The following is a 19,324-nucleotide window of genomic DNA, read 5'->3' on the forward strand; positions in this document are numbered from 1 at the left end:
TAATAGCTGTCACTAAGGAAGGTACTATAAATATTAATACCTACATATTTTCATTACGAGCACAATTTTTATACCTATTTTATTTATGTGTTTATGTTATTGTTTTAACTATTGATATATGCAGGTATTTTAATGTGGAATCCTAGACCAACTACGTTTAAGTGACACTGTGAGCTCTTTATTCTATCGTTATTTTTTACGCTTGTTTGGTTTGGTGTCTTATGTTATTTAACCCTTTGTCTGTGATAGATAAGGATCCTAACGTATGGCGTTGAACTTTAAAAATGTATGTCAAAGTTAATTATTGTATGACAATTTTTTGACAGAAAAAGACGACGACACCAAAACACGCATAAAAATATCCTTAGAATCAAGAGCCGATGTGAACTTAGTACCTACCTAGACATAAGTAATCCTAGCTTAAGTAACCTCTAGTACTTAAGTAGAACGAATATAATTATAGTTGAATTGAATTTTGAAATATTGAGGAAGCGAATCATGTAGGAAGTAACAAACAAGTAGGTGCTATTTTGTTTAAATAATAGTTTTGAACTTTTTAACAGCCAGTTTTATTGAATTTATTCTTTATTAGTACTTAAAACTGCTAATAACTGGCAATTTGCATAATGGTAACTGTCTAAAAAATACGTCATCCTGTTATTAGATATTTGGCTTGTTATCGTCATGTGACAAGCAAAAATCACTAATTACTAAAGAAAGTATTAAGAGAAAATCATTTTTAAAATGATACTAATACGGTTCACTTGGCTATGCATATGTGGTGTGGTAATTTGGTAATTGTGTTAAGTTTGTGGTAAGTTGTTTGTCACCTGACGTTAGTAAGTGTACCCTAGCAAATTATCAATTCACTAATTTCATACCAAAGTTTTATTAGTTATAGTTATGTAGAAAGTATTACGATAGGGACTCACTCTTGCCCGTCATTTGCAATAGAAACGGTTTTCCCACAATGTATGTAAACAATATTCATGTTTCATAATTCCACTAGGGCAGTAATGTGCTTTCATTCGTAAATATATCAAATTACATCTGTGGAAAAGACTCAGTCCCCGATTGTCCCTTCTACATTACTCATTTATTATTCCAATTAAGTACGGTCAACCAATTTGAATCCTAGGCCACTCTAGAACCCTGTCTCATTTAAACCATGTTCTATTTGCCATAAGAAGTCACATTGACCTTTACTGTGCAAAGGTTCTACAGTGGCCTAGGATTCAAATTGGTTGACTGTACCTACATTCGCTACTGGACAATTGGAAGTAAAAATGTCGTCACAATTGTGTCGTAATTGTATCTCAGTCATAAAATGAAATAATGTACTTATAACGGCTCAAGTCGCTGACGTTGTGTACTATCAGCCGCAAAAGTGAACGGCGAATTAATTCAATGAATGCATTCATAAAGTCTCCATGCACTTTTGCAGTACCTATTAGTCATATTGTCGAAAGTTTTTCATAAAATAAAATCTTAAACTTATTACAATCTCTTACTTTTCATAAATCAATATTGTTTTATGTTTACCTGTATATTTTATAAGAATGCCGTTTGCTATGTGATGTTATTTAGGTATAATAATTTATTAAATTGTTGAATCATATTTTTTCTATTCTTACTATCCTTAAACTTAACAACATGTTAGCAATTAACATACCAGCATATCAGCCGGCCTAGATGAATATGACAATCTGTTGAGTTGTGATACGACTAGGGTGTAGGGTTGCAAAAAACGGTTTTTTTTCCGGCTTGAAAAAAAACAGTGAAAAAAAATTTTTTTTGGAGTATGTTTTTTTTCTAAAGTACGAAATCTCAAAATTTGCAAAGTAGTTAATACTTTTATACGGTTTTTTAGACTATTAAGTGAACATTAGTTCACTATTAAACGAATTTAATCAATTAACTTTAATTTCTGGTCTTATAAAAGAAACATTTACGAGATCTGTAGTTGGTAATAGTTATCACTGTTGGTCACGTGCTTCTGTTTTCAGGCCAGAGTTAAACGTAGATATTGCTGCTTTCATTCGTGGAATTTACACGCTGTTATACTTACAAAAAACAGAACCCCATTTCATTGATAGTTGGTTACTTGTGGGGACGGTTAAAACACAGGGACGTTTGAAACGTTTCAATCGTCCACAAGGACGTTGTTTCTATTGTCCCCACAACACATGTTTGATTTCAAAGTCAATTATTTACCAATTAATGACACTCCATCACTGTTTCATGGCACTTAAAATATTATAGAATCCACACTCATATCACTCAGCGAATTAAAATTTTCATACTACACGGGTACACAAAATTATACAAAAATATACGAGAACACCAATAATTACTTTTTTGGTCAAAAATTTTCTTCGGCTCCCTGACACTTAACGAGTGACGTGTCACTCGCGTGCCCGATCGTTATTGGTTCAAACTTGCAAAATGGTCGACCTCGTATCGTGAGTATTGCGTATTCCACGTAGGTGTTGTAGTTTTCGAGAAATTTGACTTGTTTCAACCGTAACGTGTTTCTATTGTCCCCGGTCTACCCTACTGTTGGTAACACCACCTCCTCTTCACGCTACGTCACGCAGCATCGGGGATTCCCCAATAAACGTTTGTATACTGAATGTTAATTGAATTAAAATGTACGTTATTGTTATTGAAACACGTTACTACTCACGAAAAACCGTTATTGTAGTATTATTTGTTCATCTGAAAAAAAAACCATGGTGCTCGGTTTTTTTTCACAATTCTGAAAAAAAGAAAAATTTGTTTTTTTTCTATTTACAACCAGATACGACAACAACTAGATACGACAATGAAACGCCTATTACTTTTCTTCTACTAATACTTTGACAGTTCTGTTACATGTGTTTCGTTTGCTACGGGAACAAATTGACACGATCTCTCGAATATCTAATACTTACTACTTATATTTCGTCAGCTTTAACTACCATTTGAGATGTCAGGTAATTTTAGAAAAGTTGGCGCGCAAATTCATTAGATCAGCGAATTGAAGTATCCACATATAACAATAATCGAGTGATATAAATACTCGTAACAACAAAATTTATTTTACGAGCGCCAGCTTCTGCAAATTTACCTCGTCCTATAAATAAAAGAAAAACACAACTTTACAATATTAAATTTATTAGTAAAAATATTATACATCTTCCACAATATTGGAGAATTATAACTTAATTAATTAAATATTTGATTATCATAGATTATAGCACTTCTGATTTCTTAATTTTCCGTCATGCACTTACTACTACAGCGGGAAGCGTCAGCGTCACAAACGCGTCTCGGCGGACGCCGCACAGTTAAATGCTCTGCTCAATGCTCAAGGGGAACTTTTCTAGGGAATGCCACGCTTGTGCTGGTAAGCAGCGAGGGGAAATAATATGGTTTTCCGTAGCGTAGGTACCTAAAAGGTCTTCACACAATGAGCATAAGGACCCTTTAGCTATGGAAAAGCACAATTACGAGATCACCAACGCAGGATACCCGGCTTTTTCTAAGTGTATTAATTAGAGTAGGACGTGTAGTCTATTTCGTAGGCGAGATACTGTCGCGCCGATATGTTTGACCTGCAGCGGGGAAATGATGGCGCGGACCCGTCTTTCACGCAACACCTGAAATGACGTGTTTCTTTGCTGTTTTTTAATCAATTGGCGTTATAAACTACTCACACCAGCGTGGCATTCCGCCAACCAACATGAGGGGGAAATCAAAAAGGCAGCGATTGACTCATGGAGCCAGAGGGCGGAATTGCTCATGGCAAAAATCAAACGTCAATAGAGTTCGAACGTTAAATTTTATCGACATTTTCAGCTATCGATAAATTCAGTCACCTTTTATATTTCTGACTTTAACATGACCTCTGATTAGCTATTCGACCATTTGATTTTGACCTCTTTGATTAGATTAAAAGTAAATTGTATGACCTTTGACTTTGATTATCATTTCTGTCACTAGCCCTTCAACTAATTCACGTTTGAAAAAAATGGTTAAAGTTGTATTGTGTTGTATTGTTAATCCAAAACGAAACACAGACAACATATGGATAAAAAAGTATCCTTGTCTTACGACGAAAACCACTCAACAGTATACTCATAATTTCAGTTTTATCGACAGTCGATAAAAAATAACGATCCAACTCTATTGATGTTTTATTTTTGCCATGAGCAATTCCGCCCTCTGCATGGAGCTCAAACGCTATATTATAAAGTTCTACCAGGTATGCGTCCATAAATATAGTTATTTTGGGTATATCTCAACAAAAATAAATATCTACATTGGATCAACGAGCACTCAAAATTTTATTAATTTCAAAGTTAAACGCTAAGTAAGTACAATGACACCCCCAGTGCCACACTATTCTCCCTGGAAACTAAACGATTCTTATTACTGCAGTAGCAGAGTCATATTTCACTATATTATTTAAATTTTAATATCATTTATTATTATTAATTCGAATTATTTAGATATTAATTTTCGTTCACATCCCTATTACGACTAAGATGGGTAACAAAATTTTAAAATAAACACATCAAAAGCGATAAAAAGCGTAGTGTTACACAATTTGTATATTGATATAAAATCCTCGCTGTACATCCGTCTATCAAAAACATTGTCGATTCGTAAAACTAATTCGTGGATAATACAAAATATACGGGCGTCACCGTTTGTGCGTAACATAACACAAACCGTCTGATCCCTATACCTAAGGAGAGCTAAGCTGTTGAGGACGCTACAATTTTATACCCTACTTGACTATGGTACCAGATTATATATTTTTGTATAGGCGTGATAAACATAAAATCAAAACATGTAAAAAGAACTTAAACTCTATTCCTTAACATGTAAATGGTAAATATTTAAAATGAGCAATATACTAAAAGAAGGGATAAGGCACTGGTCCCACCGCGAGCTAGTAAGCTATGAGCTATCGGCTATAAAAACGAACAAAAGATAAGCACTCCCGTGCGAATAAAAGAGACACGGCGATTTTGATAGCTCACCGCTGGGCGAGTAACTATAAACATCGCCGTGTCTCTTTTATTTGCACGGGAGCGACTATCTTTTGTTCGTTTTTATAGCCGATAGCTCATAGCTTACTAGCTCGTGGTGGGACCAGTGCCTAAATAATGGTCATAAACGTTATTTAAAACCAAATCATCATAATCATATTGTGGGGGAATTCAGTATTTACCGAGTTGATCCCTATTACCTTTACACTAAACACAGGCATTTAAAACACTACAAATAACATTCTGGCACGTATTTGAGGACAAAAAACAGGTATTCATCCTTCGAGTTGTCACAATAATTAAGATATGGAAAGTAATCAATAAATTCGACACACAGAACACTACACAGATAAAAAACACGACACGAAACGAAGTTTTGTACTCCCGATGACAATTCGTACTACAAAATAGTATTGCAAAACACAAGGCAGTTGCGAACTCCACAGAGTTCTATGGACATACGGCTTTACGTTAACAATTAATACGATTAATTATGCGTATATAAAACCACTTATTGACCGACTGTTGGACTTGAAGCACCATGTTGAACATTACACAAACCAAACGCTACGGACCTCGACACTTACTCCTTGCCTTATCGTTAAAGTGCTAACACACGACCGCACCGCACTAAGGTTCTCCACATACCATCTTGCACGTAAGAGCGAGACAGAGTAATTTTTTTCGCGCTCTAACTTACGTGAAAAGCAAGTCAATAGTTTCAAGGTCGCGGTGCGGTTATGTGTTAGCACTATTAGTATAGAACATTAAGCCTTTATAAGGCAAAGGGAATATATTTCCCACCTGATTTTGAACTCTGTCTCAATGACAAGGTTACATTTTATATATTTTCTGACATTAATGCCTTATAAAGGGTTAGAACATTACGAGCTATGATGACTTCACTTGCACTGAGAATCTATCTCCCAGTAATAATCTATCCTTACATATCCAATATTCACTTTTGCATATGGCAAGGTTGCACAATAAATATCACTTCTTTCCTGTGATTGGGTTATTATAACCTTATAGCCGTCCCATAATATCCGGGACATAATATTTGTTTGTGTAGGTATTATCAGAGAGTTGAATTACAAGTCGAAATTCAAAGAAGTGATGTAAAGTGCAAATGGTAGTATTTTTTGTAGTTTGTGAGTCAAGTTCGAAGGAAAGTAATGAAAAGTGGGGTTTGCGATCCCTTACAATAAAGTTGTATATTTGAATCTGACCTGGCGGAGACCACGACTCGCCGAATCTATTCCGGATTACACATTTGCTGTAACCAAACAAAGTACATTACTTAATGATAAAACCAAATATGTAGTGGTCTTTGCCAGGTTTTTACTACATTATAATAAAGCCTGCAAAAATGGCTTTGAATTAGTCATTAACTAGTTTTTAAGATTGATTCACGAAAGCTGGTACGAACTGACTGAATGAATAATTTCACTGTATGAACATGTAGTGGGCATAAGTATTGTATGCATGTGTAAGCTAATTTACTATTAATAAAGCGTTTAAACTATCAACATAACGCGTCTTCACCATTACTCGAACCTGACTCCGTTCCCCATATGGCGACCCTGCCAAGATTCGACCATGTGGGGATCGGAGTCAGGTTCGAGTAATGGTGAAGAAGTGTTGATAGTTCAAACGCTTTATTAATACTAAATTCGCTTACACATGCATGCAATACTTATGCCCGCTGCAAACATACAATCAGAGCCACTATTTTATAGCTATCTTATTGGGGTACATACATTTTTCCATTCACTCATTCATTGCATTTGTGTTAGCTGTTAAGAATCAAACTTTAGTAAGCAGTACTGAATTAAGGACAGTTGCTACCGTATTGGTGACCAAGATTGGCAATATAATACTTATTTGTCCTTAAATTCAAGACTGCTTTAGCATTACTATTATACAAGGGTGATCTTTTAGGTTTTCAGTTCAAATTATACATTTATAGGCTCATTGTAGAGGCCATATTGGTTTGTAAAATAACACACCAGACAGAATCTGGTCAATCGACAGAATCGGTAGATTTTGTCAAAAGCGATCTTGACTGATGGATCCTTCTACTTATTTGTCAAACTTATCTAACATTTTTGACTACAGAGCCGAACAATGCTTATGTAATCCGATTACATTACATTACAATGTTGAACTAGATCTTGTCAAGACTTTGCCCGTATTAGTTACATTTTACAATAGCTAGGCGACATATTTTGATTGTGAATTGGTGTAAGAACAATCCGTCTAGGTCGCATTTTGATGTTTGTTAGACGGATTGTCTGGTTTATATTGTGTGAATATACATGGACATAATATTATGGTCATATTTTATATGCCCACATGATACGTTAACACTTTCGCTACCAAGAACCCGACTGTCGGGCACACCGCTCGTAGAGGCGTAGCCGATTACATGGGTTTCCCCGTATGTAGCGAAAATGTCGTAGCGCCGCGTAGAGCCCGGTTTCGAAAGTGTTAACTAGTCTGGGAAGTTACGTAACAGACTATAGAGTTGATGCGATCCGCGCGCGGGTTTTTCAGAGGGCCTACCGCGAACAAAAAGGTTCGCAAATTGCAGACATTTTTGCCTGTCACTCTCTTATTAGATACAGCATAATTTGAGTAGAGAACTCAGAATATTTATATTGGCGTTCGCGGTAGACCCTCATGCATACCTCGACGAGACCCGCAGAAGTGCGTTCGGTTACCGTTAAATCCTTTGCCAGTTCGTAAAACCCGGACTGATGGTGTCGCAATTCGACTCAAAGTAGTGGAAATTGCAGTCCGATGGCACGCCTGTTACTGAGACCGCCGCCATAATTAGATTTTAGGGGCTGGTGTCAAATCCCTCAGCGTGTTTATTTAAAAAACGTCACACAAGGAGCTTCTGTTAATGCGAGAATATATGAAAGTGGCATACGTAATATTTGAGCTGTTTTAATTTCGATTTTATTTCAATAAGTCTTTAATAATATAAGCGGTCGGGTACCGACTTCGTTATAAAATCTCTGTGTTCTGCTCAACAAGTTTTCAAACAGACTATTTCTTTCACTTTTCAGAGTTAACGTTGATGGCCATATTTTTACGAGAGTCTTGTAAGATTGTACAGTAGCATAGCAAGTAAGGACGTAATAGTTAGTAGTCGACCAAGATAAGATGGCATAATGACAAGTAACGGTAAGCGAACGCGCGGTAGGTGTGTTACCGGTGGTGTGTATTACCGAGGGTGCACTATGAGTGGTAGGCGGTCACGTAAGACGCGGGGAACAGGCCGCGACGATGCGCGATCTCTCCCTGGAACATACCCAAGTAACATTTTAGTGCTATAATTTTGGTTTTCGACGCCAAAAGCTACTATAGATGTCGTATAAAGGTTTTCGGCGTGACCGCCTGTCGTATAAAAGCCTCCAGTAACACCTTTTAGCTCTATAAGCTTATACCGCTAAAAGGTGTTATTAGGAAGTGATGTAAACGTTTATATCACCATTTTATAGAGCCGCTATAGGCCTGGTCTATAACAGGATCAAATATGACTACTATAGATCTATATTATTGTATAATAGTGTTAGGAATCACTGCTATGCAATCAATTTGTGCTATTAAGGTTCCCGACAAGCCGCTATAGTTGTTGCGTTATACAGCTAAAAGGTGTTATTAGGAAGTGATGTTAACGTTTATATCACCATTTTATAGAGCCGCTATAGGTCTGGTCTATAACAGGATCAAATATGACTACTATAGAACAATATTATTATATAATGGTGTTAGAAATCACTGTTATGCAATCAATTTGCGCTATTAAGGTTCCCGACAAGCCGCTATAGTTGTTGCGTTATACAGCTAAAAGGTGTTATTAGGAAGTGATGTAAACGTTTATATCACCATTTTATAGAGCCGCTATAGGCCTGGTGTATAACAGGATCAAATATGACTACTATAGAACAATATTATTATATAATGGTGTTAGAAATCACTGTTATGCAATCAATTTGCGCTATTAAGGTTCCCGACAAGCCGCTATAGTTGTTGTGTTATACAGCTAAAAGGTGTTATTAGGAAGTGATGTAAACGTTTATATCACCATTTTATAGAGCCGCTATAGGCCTGGTCTATAACAGGATCAAATAACCTACTAAAGAACAATATTATTGTATAATAGTGTAAGGAATCACTGTTATGCTATCAATTTGCGCTATTAAGGTTCCCAACAAGCCGCTTATAGTATTTTTAATAGTCGTATTTTAACAGAAATTAAAACCTAACTATACCACTATTTTGGGATATAGTGGCTTTGGAAAACACTGCTACAGTATTTAACACTGTAGTAGTGATATGAATATCATTATAGAGCTATTTTGCTGTATAATGAAGTTTTCAGGATACGTTTATATAGCTTTGAAAAGCGTTAATAGTCGTTTTCTAATGCCTTTTATATCTAATCGCCGTATACGTCACAATGACTCTTTTATATCACAGAACTGTGGAATAATGGTTTTGGTATCTCTTTTAAAACACAATAGCGTTATATTATATGTTTTATAAAAAAAAACTGTTTAGAAGATCTTTCTATAGTAAAACATTGAAAACAAGTATTGTTTTCTATATAAAGAACTTATAAGTTAAACTAGATAATAGTTAAAGTCTCATGCAACCCTAATTGAATCCACAATGGCGGGCTTATGGCAGTGAATGCGTATGATAAGTGACATAGTCGAACTATAAAAGCGTATGTTTTACTTCTTGGATCCATAGTAGAAACTATGGTGCCAATAATTTTATTGTATTAAATTATATTTATTTATTTTATTCAAAACAGGTATAAATCGAGGGCGCACTTAAAATACTCCATTAAACTAATATTCTTTTAACGGTAAAATTTCCATCGCATACCTTTTTGCAGTAATGATGGAATTATACGAAATCCAAATTATTTTGATTGACACTAAACTTCACAAGTTCACACGCCACTTTTCATAAAGTTCCTCGTTTAGAACAGTTTTTGTTAAATATTACACAGATTAAATTATTTTAGAAATTTCATTCATTCGCATTAAAAGGGACGGCAACTGCTATTACAGAACAAAAAACCTGTATAACGGAATCTCAAATGCTACTATAGCATAAATTGATACTATAATAGCGTTACTGTGTCCTCTATGTCAACAAATTAGCACAATAGTCATCATCACATCACCATTATAGACCTAAAACGTCAAGGATGATACTGCTATAGCCCTATTATATCACTAAATGGCTGCATAATTGCGCCAAATCGGCTCTACAGTACCAATATAGACTATTTATAGGACCATTTAATGTGATTTAATTTGGTGCTCTCGACCACTATAGGACCAGAAATTGTTACTTGGGTAAGAATAAACATTACTAGGTACTACAGTAAGGAAGGTATCTTTTAGACTCAGCAGTCCAAATTCGTACATAATAATACTTTACCAAATTCAAAATCTACGACTAAGGGAGTAGACGGTATTACTCATCATTTGGGTTACTAGCGAACACTATATATCTGCCTACTTTCCATGCCCTCTGATGGAGTATGTGGTCGAGGTAGTATGTGACGTAGAGTACCGGGTTTTGTCGGGTGGACAGAGTGAGCAATCGAAAATACCATAAGGATATATCGTGTCATAATCAATACTCAACATAACATACATACAATCACGCCTGTATCCCAAGAAGGGGTAGGCAGAGCACATGAAACTACTCAAGTTTCAGTGCCACTCTTGGCAAATAAGGGGTCGATAGAAAACGAAAGTGTGACATTGCAGTGACAGGTTGCCAGCCTCTCGCCTACGCCACACTTTAACCCGTTATTATTAATCAATACTCGTTAATTACAAAACACTATTTCTTAAAATCGACTTTGTTTTGGTGTCAGTAATTTTTTAATTGTTCAAATCTATGTAAATAAAAAAAATTAGATGCAAACTAATCGATAAAAAAAAATATCGTAATTGTCGTATCCAATTAAGGTCATCCCTAATGATTTGTGCTATATAGGCACGAGAAAAATATATTTTTGGCATCATATCTAATGACTAATTGGTTAGCCAAAGGGTAATTTTCTGAAAGTGTAATCATACCTGCCACCAGTGCTGGTCGGAGCGGTCCGTGACGGTGATGACGTCACCGCGCCGGAACTCGAGCTCGCCGGCCTCCTGCGGCGTGAAGTCGTATAGCGCTTGCACCAACGTCTAGAACATCAAATCGACTATTAGTTACATTCTACTACTACACAGGGATCCAAAAAGCCACCTGCGGGCGTAGCACACCAGATCGGTAAACTTCATCACATCGGTGCGTCCCTCCAGCACTTACAAATAGAGCGAAAAGACGGCCTAAGTTATATCGTTTATCACGCGACTATGCGATACAGGAGGGGTCAATTCTCCATACAAACGCTCTCGACTATTTCCTCCCTGGTTTTTGAAGATAGAGCAAAGATTTTTTCAACATAGATTATTATTATTTTTATCTGTGTCGGACCGTTTTGATTTTTTTTGATACTTAATTTTTAAAGACGATAGAGCCCATCAAAAATTCCAAAAACGGCAAATTTATTTATGGCGCAAATAAAGGTGTGGTATTCAGAATTGGTAACAATTTGCCAAAAAAAACTAAACGGTCCGACACAGATTATTTCATTGTTATTCAGATTCACAAATTTCGTTACCATTGATTAAGTTTTGAAGGAGGAAACAGTCGAGAGCGGAACCTCGATTTTAAAGATTTTCTCGCAATATATTTTAACTGAGTTGTTCTGAATGGACAATTTTTTTTCGATAAATCTAGTTTATAACACTAGTATATTTATTTCTAAATTATTTATTTGGAAGCGAAATGGCCCCGGCAAGGCCAGAAGTCGCAGGTTCGAGTCCTGCCGGAGGTGTGAATTTTTCCATTTTTCCTTTAATTTAAAAATATGTAATATAGCTCGCAGACGTTTCTGCATGATAAAAAAAAACTAGTATATTTGACTAAAATTCCCAAATCAATAGGGGGGCTTTTTTCCATTTTAGCATTTTCGCTCCTGTAGCATCTTAACGCCAGTTGTATCTACCGTGAGCGATTTCCAATCTACTGCCAGACTGCCAGCGAGCGGCTTGGACGTCACGCAAATCTGCCTCAAAGCCAATTGCTCCAGCGGTACCTGTGCCCTGCCTAGCCTCAGCCCTTTTAGCGCTGGGATTCAAATTCATCAGTCCTCGACAAGTTCTGTGCAAGTAACCATTTCCGAGTTGCTCGACATCTAAGACATTGTACCTATCGGTTTGTCACAAAGATTGAGGAAAAATGGTATTATTAATATATAAAAATTTAATTGTATTTGTGTTTTAGTGGCATCTTTTGCTCTTATATAGTCTAGTACTAAACGAAAATTTATACAAATTATTCCAGCATAGACAACTAATTTATTCAGCAAATTTATAAAAACAATTTGTGTTGCCTGTTAACATTCGTTTCGTTAACGAACTTTAAAAAAACCGTACCTAAAAACTTTCCTTACTTAAAGTAGGAATATAATTAAATGGTTTTCGAGTTAAAATGTGAATGTAATTAACCTAGATAATGGCACGGTATAAAATAGCAATTATACACGCGTCGTGCACACGCGTACGGGGTACAAGATTGGAGTTAACTGAATTATTAAATTATGTCAAGTGGTTTAAACCAATAAAGGACTACTCGTGTGGCAATAGCGCCGTAAGAGGTGATTCTACAAAATGTTTACATGTTAATATTGAATTGCTTGTAAGTAATTTCGCTGAAGACCGGTCTGGCCTAGTGTGGTAACCCTGCGCTTGCTAAGCCAATGGTCCTGGAAGGTTAGACCAGGGGTCAGCAAACTTTTAAGCTAAAGCATAAATTAAATATAACAAGATCATACCATCCCATACATTAAAATGCGACCGCCTACGAACGCGCTTACACTCCACCACACATAGATGGCGCCACAAAAAATGCCTTGTTGCCACCGATTATTTGTAGATTGGCATTAAGTGTCAATTCCGAGCCGTAAATCTATGTCAAAAGTGACACTTAACGCCATCTACAAGTATAAATGAAAGCTACAAGACATTTTTTTGTGGCGCCATCTATGTGTGGTGGAGTGTAAGCGCGGTCTTAGGCGGTCGCATTTTAATGTATGGGATGGTATGATCTTGTTATATTTAATTTATGGCTAAAGTCATAAAAATACGTAAGGCCCGTTTGGGCTTTAGGCACTGGTCCCACCGCGAGCTAGTAAGCTATGAGCTATCGGCTATAAAAACGAACAAAAGATAAGCACTCCCGTGCAAATAAAAGAGACACGGCGATATTGATAGCTCACCGCTGGGCGAGTAACTATAAACATCGCCGTGTCTCTTTTATTTACACCGGAGTGATCATCTTTTGTTCGTTTTTATAGCCGATAGCTCATAGCTTACTAGCTCGCGGTGGGACCAGTGCCTTATACTAGTGCGATTTTATAGTAGGTAAATTGTGTTACAATGGAGCAAAATTACATATTTACAGCGCGGGCGCAAATTGAATCCTCAGCGTAGTGAGGGATTCTAAAATAGAATCCTGACGGCAGTGAGGAGTGTCTATAAAATAATATAAATGCAAAATTTGAGAATATAATCAACCAAATGGAATGAAAATGGGACATCTCTTCTTTGCCGAGTCAAAATGTCTTGCGCCTTTATAAGCAATTTGATATGACCATTGCTAATGATAAAAACTGTATTCGCTAACGCTTCTTCGTGGTCGAACCTCTTAAGTATTTTTCAACTCACTATGTAGTAATAAGCTTAACAGTATCATAGTAAATTAGCCAAAACACTTTCTCAGGTACTCTCATGAATTATTAATGTAAAACGGCCTACATTTTTATTTAAATTCGTTAAACATTCTCGTGTATCCAAAGAATCGACATTCCAATTAATTTTCGCTCATGAATCAAGTTCAGCAGGTGTTATGTGACGTTATGTCTTGAATATCGGCAGCTCTCGTTCGCCTTGGAGGTAAATTGTAACATAACATGTTCTTATTTATCTATAATAGGATAATTTGAATACTTTCTTCGAAACACTCATCAAATATTGATTCATCCACACAATATTGATACAATGACTATACATAGGTACACTCAGTTCAACCTTACTTGTCCAATCATGTAAACAAACACTGCTGGAAAACATTATCTCACTTTTTTCTGGAATTGCACATTAACCATCACTAAAAATGTTATTATACACTTAAATAAACTCACAAAGTATTGAAATCAATCGAAAAACCACTGAAAAATATCATTTTTAAAACGATTTTCATCAATAGTTGTAATTACGAACGGATGACATCAAAAACTCCTGACATTACGAAGTCTAGATTTTCTATGAGTCGTAATGTTGGGATGACAACTTACCGTTAGGAACGATCGATATTAATCATCGATCATATTTGACGTTTCGTTTGTTTACATGATAGGACAAGTAAATATGAACCGACTGTATTGTATTGTATTGATACATACAGAAACAGCGAGTCAGAAGCGGTAACGACTCGGATAATACCAATATTACCAATCATTGTTACCCAAACTGCCCAAGTCCGGAGTAAATGGAGAAATATGATTCGAGCTGTACACCCCAGCAGAGGGTAACAGGATGCAAAGAAGATTTATTGTCATAGGTACTGTAAAATTTTGAAATTCGTCCCATTCTGCTTTCTCCTCTGAATTTTCATTCGTCACTAGTCGGTGTCGTCCTTTTTTTAAGTCGCTATAACCTATATCGCGACCGTGTTGACACCGCACACTTTTTGACACTTGATTTGCAACGAGCCTATACCCCCTCCAGGCGGTTTAGCACAACTTGCGCTTTCACGCGTGAGTTCATACTTCAAGTCGCGCTAGATATATGGACTCGCGCGCGACGACGCAAGCTATGCTAGCCCACCAGAGGAGACTTCAAGTTATCCCTCCATTGTAGACAAAGCCTGCTTTGATCTTTGTTTCGATTTATGGGTCTTCCTGAATGTAGCCCGTCGGTCACAGAACTCACAAATGCCTTCGGTGGTATGACTCGTTACCTATACCGGTTACCAGCCTATTTCTATACAGTTAATTAAACGAAGTTTCATAACAAATCCAATGTACATTGACATTAGTCATCGAATAGATTATTTTAACCTGTTACTGTATATTTTTAACCTAGCAAGTCAGTGACTAAACGAAATGAATTTAAACTGAGAAACATATCTAATGCCATTACTCATAAACGCCTGTCAAGATGTTTGATAAATTGATGATCAAATGACCTAAACGCTCCTTAGTGTACTAATGAACAAGTTTCGTAGACTCCAACGTAGACCTATTTTAATGACAGTTAACATATGTATATCACTAAATACAAACGACATTTATATAGCTCACATATTTTATAGTTAGTAGGAGGCCAGTGACCACTTAATATCACCATAGTAATCGACCGCATCTTTTTACAAAATGGCGAAAATCCATTTATTTTGGCTGGATATTAACATTTGTTTAAATTATATGTATAATAATTCTAATTATGTATACAATAGTATACATATCCCCATTTTATTTGACCTATTTAATGATATTATTGAATGATTCAAGTTCCATTACGAATAATCTAGTATGTTAATAACCAAAACGAATTAGAATTAGTCTTCATCTCAAAATCTTGTTTTTGTGTATGTTATCTGTACTACAACATATTAACATCAAAACATTGTTTTTTTCTTTGAACTAAGTACGAAAACATTCCCCGTATAATAAATAAACAACAATAATGAACGGCCCATGTGTTCTCGTGCCGGACTGCTATTTGCAACCAGAGATTATAGAATAACATAAAACTGGAACATTATTCCCGTTGTCTACTGTTTTGCCGAGCGTCACGCCTCTGCCAAAATAGTTTAATACCTATATACCGTAAACCGGTTTTAATAGGGACCCAAAACTGGGAATGACATTTACGTATATACCTAAAAAATACCTACTCCCACAAATTGTAGCATGCAAAATTCACTATTATTTTCACAATTTGTCTAAATGGTTTCTAAGTTCTATCAATCAATCAATTATTTATTCGTGATAACTACAAAATGCACAAGTAAGAAAACAGAAACAGCAAATAAAAGAAATTAAACATATAAGTTACCACGAAATGGTCCCGACTCAGCATAAAAGTTCTATTCTTAGGTGAATATCTTTCCTGATTTTTATTAGACAAACGGTCTAGACCAACTCTGAATTTAAATTCTCTGGTAGGTGGTTCCCTTTTCCGTAATTTTCAGCAGATTTGGATTTTCATTAGGTACGTCATTATCCCCTATTCTTAAGGATTCCAAAAGCGCTATCACATGATTGGCACCAGATTATCTCGCCGCAAGATATTCTAATTAGAAAAAGACTACCTACTGGTAGGTACTGTCACGACAATCATGTGCTAGCCCTGCTGTGGATAACTAGAGATCTTTACAATAAGTAGACCAAGAGGTAAACCTGAACACTTTTTGGATAATTCTCGTAGTGTCGCTAAATCAGCGTTCTCGATCGCTGTGGGAATGAGTCCTGACCGGGTTATTTTCGTTACTTTATCAGGGTCAACGCCGCACTATTTACTCTGACATCGGCGCGCCTTTGGACAAACTGATATTGATTGAAACGACTTACTGGAACTAGTTTGTAGAGCAATGTCGTCGTTGGGCGCCGACTCCTATTTACCTCGATGTTACAAATTATTTCTCCCTGGCTTCATATCATACCAGTACAAATAAATAGGATATCTGTACTATATTGGTAAAGGTAGTACTGGTCCAGGCCAGGGATGGTGTAAGTCTCCAAATGTCGAATCATGTATCCGTTTGAAGGTTGGCAGTCTCCCCGGCCAATTTAGTTTTAGGTACGTAAATTTTCCTCGTGTGAAAATAGTGTCCTTGTCTTTAACAATAAGATATGTATTTCTGAGCCATTAAGGCGCTTGAGAATCTGGCATCTGAATTTTACTCTTATGGATCGATCAAAAGCGAAATTACACAGCTGTGCATATTATGAAATTTATAAGAATAATAATCTTAGAGTGGGTTACCTAAATTTGGTAACTGCCGGATTACTGCGCGTTTAGATCAAGAGCCCAGGCCCGCCAGACCTTCCTCAAATTCTCAAGGATGAAACTTTGGGACAATGTAGAGTTCACATCGGCGTTTAATGTGTGCATATTTTCTAGTTCGGCCCATCGGCCAATTTTTTGCTATCAAGTGATGAAGGTGAAAAAAAAAGTGCTTACTTTCCTTAAATTCTCAAGGCTGATTTTTATATATGTGTTAGAGCACGTTGTTAGAAATTGGTTATCATCAATGCCAGACCGTTTCCGCCGGCCATAACTTTTGCCAGACGCAACAAAGTTGACAAAAAACGACTCTAACTTACCTCATTTTCTCAAGCCTGATTTTGATATATGATACGCAGGGACCTATAACTAGACCGTTTGTAAGCAGCCAGACCAATCGGATGGACCCAACCATCCGCCAGACCGACTTAAAGTTTCGATATGAGCATTAGTAGAATTGAAATATTCCGGGTCTATAAAAGCTAAAAACTTGAATTTTCTACATTAAGCTACGTGTATATTGTATACTTGACGTAATAAGCGACTTTCAAAAATTTTACTTCTAAGGAAATAAAAAAATGAAAGTTTATATGTGGTGCAAGATTAATTTTAAGCTATGAATTTTATTTACACTGCGTAAGTACATGTGTATTTTATTATAAATATAACTTTTACCAGACGCGACAAAGTTGGCAAAAAACGACTCTAACTTACCTCATTTTCTCAAGCCTGATTTTGATATATGATACGCAGAGACCTGTAACTAGACCGTTTGTAAGCAGCCAGACCAATCGGATGGACCCAACCATCCGCCAGACCGACTTAAAGTTTCGATATGAGCATTAGTAGAATTGAAATATTCCGGGTCTATAAAAGCTAAAAACTTGAATAACGAATTGAATTTTATATTATAAATAACGTAAACAAGGAAAAAACAAATTGGTGCAGTGCATTATAAATTAAATATTTAATTCAAAGAAGTAAACAATCAATGTTACAACGGTATATAACTAAACGAATTTCCTTTCTCCTACAAAACATGGTAACATACCTAAGTGACGAACTTTAGAATTACAAGTTTAGGAAGTTTAAACATTTGTACTCAATACGAACATCATCAACCCCGTTATAACCCATGTCGGAGATGCTGAATTTTCAGACACGAATAAATTTTTGGCATTCTTCAAATACATGTATGCCGTTATAAAAAGTTTAGAATACTTTACGTGTGTACACAACATATACACTTATACTTTCCACCTCATTTTAACTGAACTTATCTATATAATATAAAGCTACAACCCGACTGACATTTTTCAAAAAATAGGCAGAGGGGGTTTTCGCGGGTGGCAGTGTTTGGTGTGGTCGTATAGAGTTTGGTCCTGCGACCCCGGATAGACCAGACGGTCGGTCTACCGGTTCCGGGTAAAAAAATGTCGGACGGCCTGGCCAAACGGCTGGAGTTAGCCGGGGAGTGTTCGACCAAATGTCATAGAGGACCCTGGGCAGTTTTTGACGCCGCCATTTTTTTTTCAAAATGGCCGACTTTTTTTTTTGACGATTTTTCAAGTTTGTCGTGGAGAGCTCAAAGTTTGGTCATAGAATCTCCAAGCGGCCTTGATTCGAATGAAATAAAAAAAATTTGAAAAGTGCTACAAATGTGGGAAAACTGGCCACTTTTATTTTGTATGGCAACTTTTAAACCGTAAGAGATAGCCGGGGGGTGCTCGACCAAATGTCATACAGGTCTGGGAGTAGAAAAAAGTTGCATTAAAAAAAATTAAAAATGGCCGACTTTTTTTTTTGAAAAATTTCAAAATGGTCTTAGCGCGCTGAAATTTGGCACATGGGTGGAAGGTCGCCCCAAGATTTGTATTCAAAAAGAAAATTTTGAAAAATTCAAAATGGCGGCCTTTGAGGGCCAATTGAAATTTGAATGGAGGTTTTTCTTTTAATTACCATAGCTCCGTAACGGTACAAAGAAGTGAAAAGTGCTCAAACAAATGTTATACAGTCACCCGAGGTCCATGGAATGGCATTAAAAAAAAAAATCAAAATGGCCGACTTTTTTTTTTTGAAAAATTTCAAAATGGTCCGAGCGCGCTGAAATTTTGCACACGGGTG

At 36.4% G+C, this 19,324-nt stretch overlaps 1 protein-coding gene across 1 annotated transcript in view; it reads right to left on the bottom strand.

Moving 5' to 3' along the window:
* Positions 1-5,154: 5,154 nt before the first annotated feature.
* LOC125233175 (growth factor receptor-bound protein 2) overlaps positions 5,155-19,324 on the bottom strand; it is a 37,278-nt gene continuing 23,108 nt past the window's right edge. Inside the window, exons 5-7 of the mRNA XM_048139064.1 lie at positions 11,159-11,269; positions 8,276-8,348; positions 5,155-6,315 (exon numbers count right to left, since the gene is read on the bottom strand). Coding sequence (XP_047995021.1) covers positions 8,286-8,348; positions 11,159-11,269 — 174 coding nt within the window. The 3' untranslated portion in view covers positions 5,155-6,315; positions 8,276-8,285. The remainder of the gene's footprint in view (positions 6,316-8,275; positions 8,349-11,158; positions 11,270-19,324) is intronic.

Source organism: Leguminivora glycinivorella, chromosome 14 (genome assembly GCF_023078275.1).
Source record: "Leguminivora glycinivorella isolate SPB_JAAS2020 chromosome 14, LegGlyc_1.1, whole genome shotgun sequence".
NCBI classification, from domain to species: Eukaryota; Metazoa; Arthropoda; class Insecta; order Lepidoptera; family Tortricidae; genus Leguminivora; species Leguminivora glycinivorella.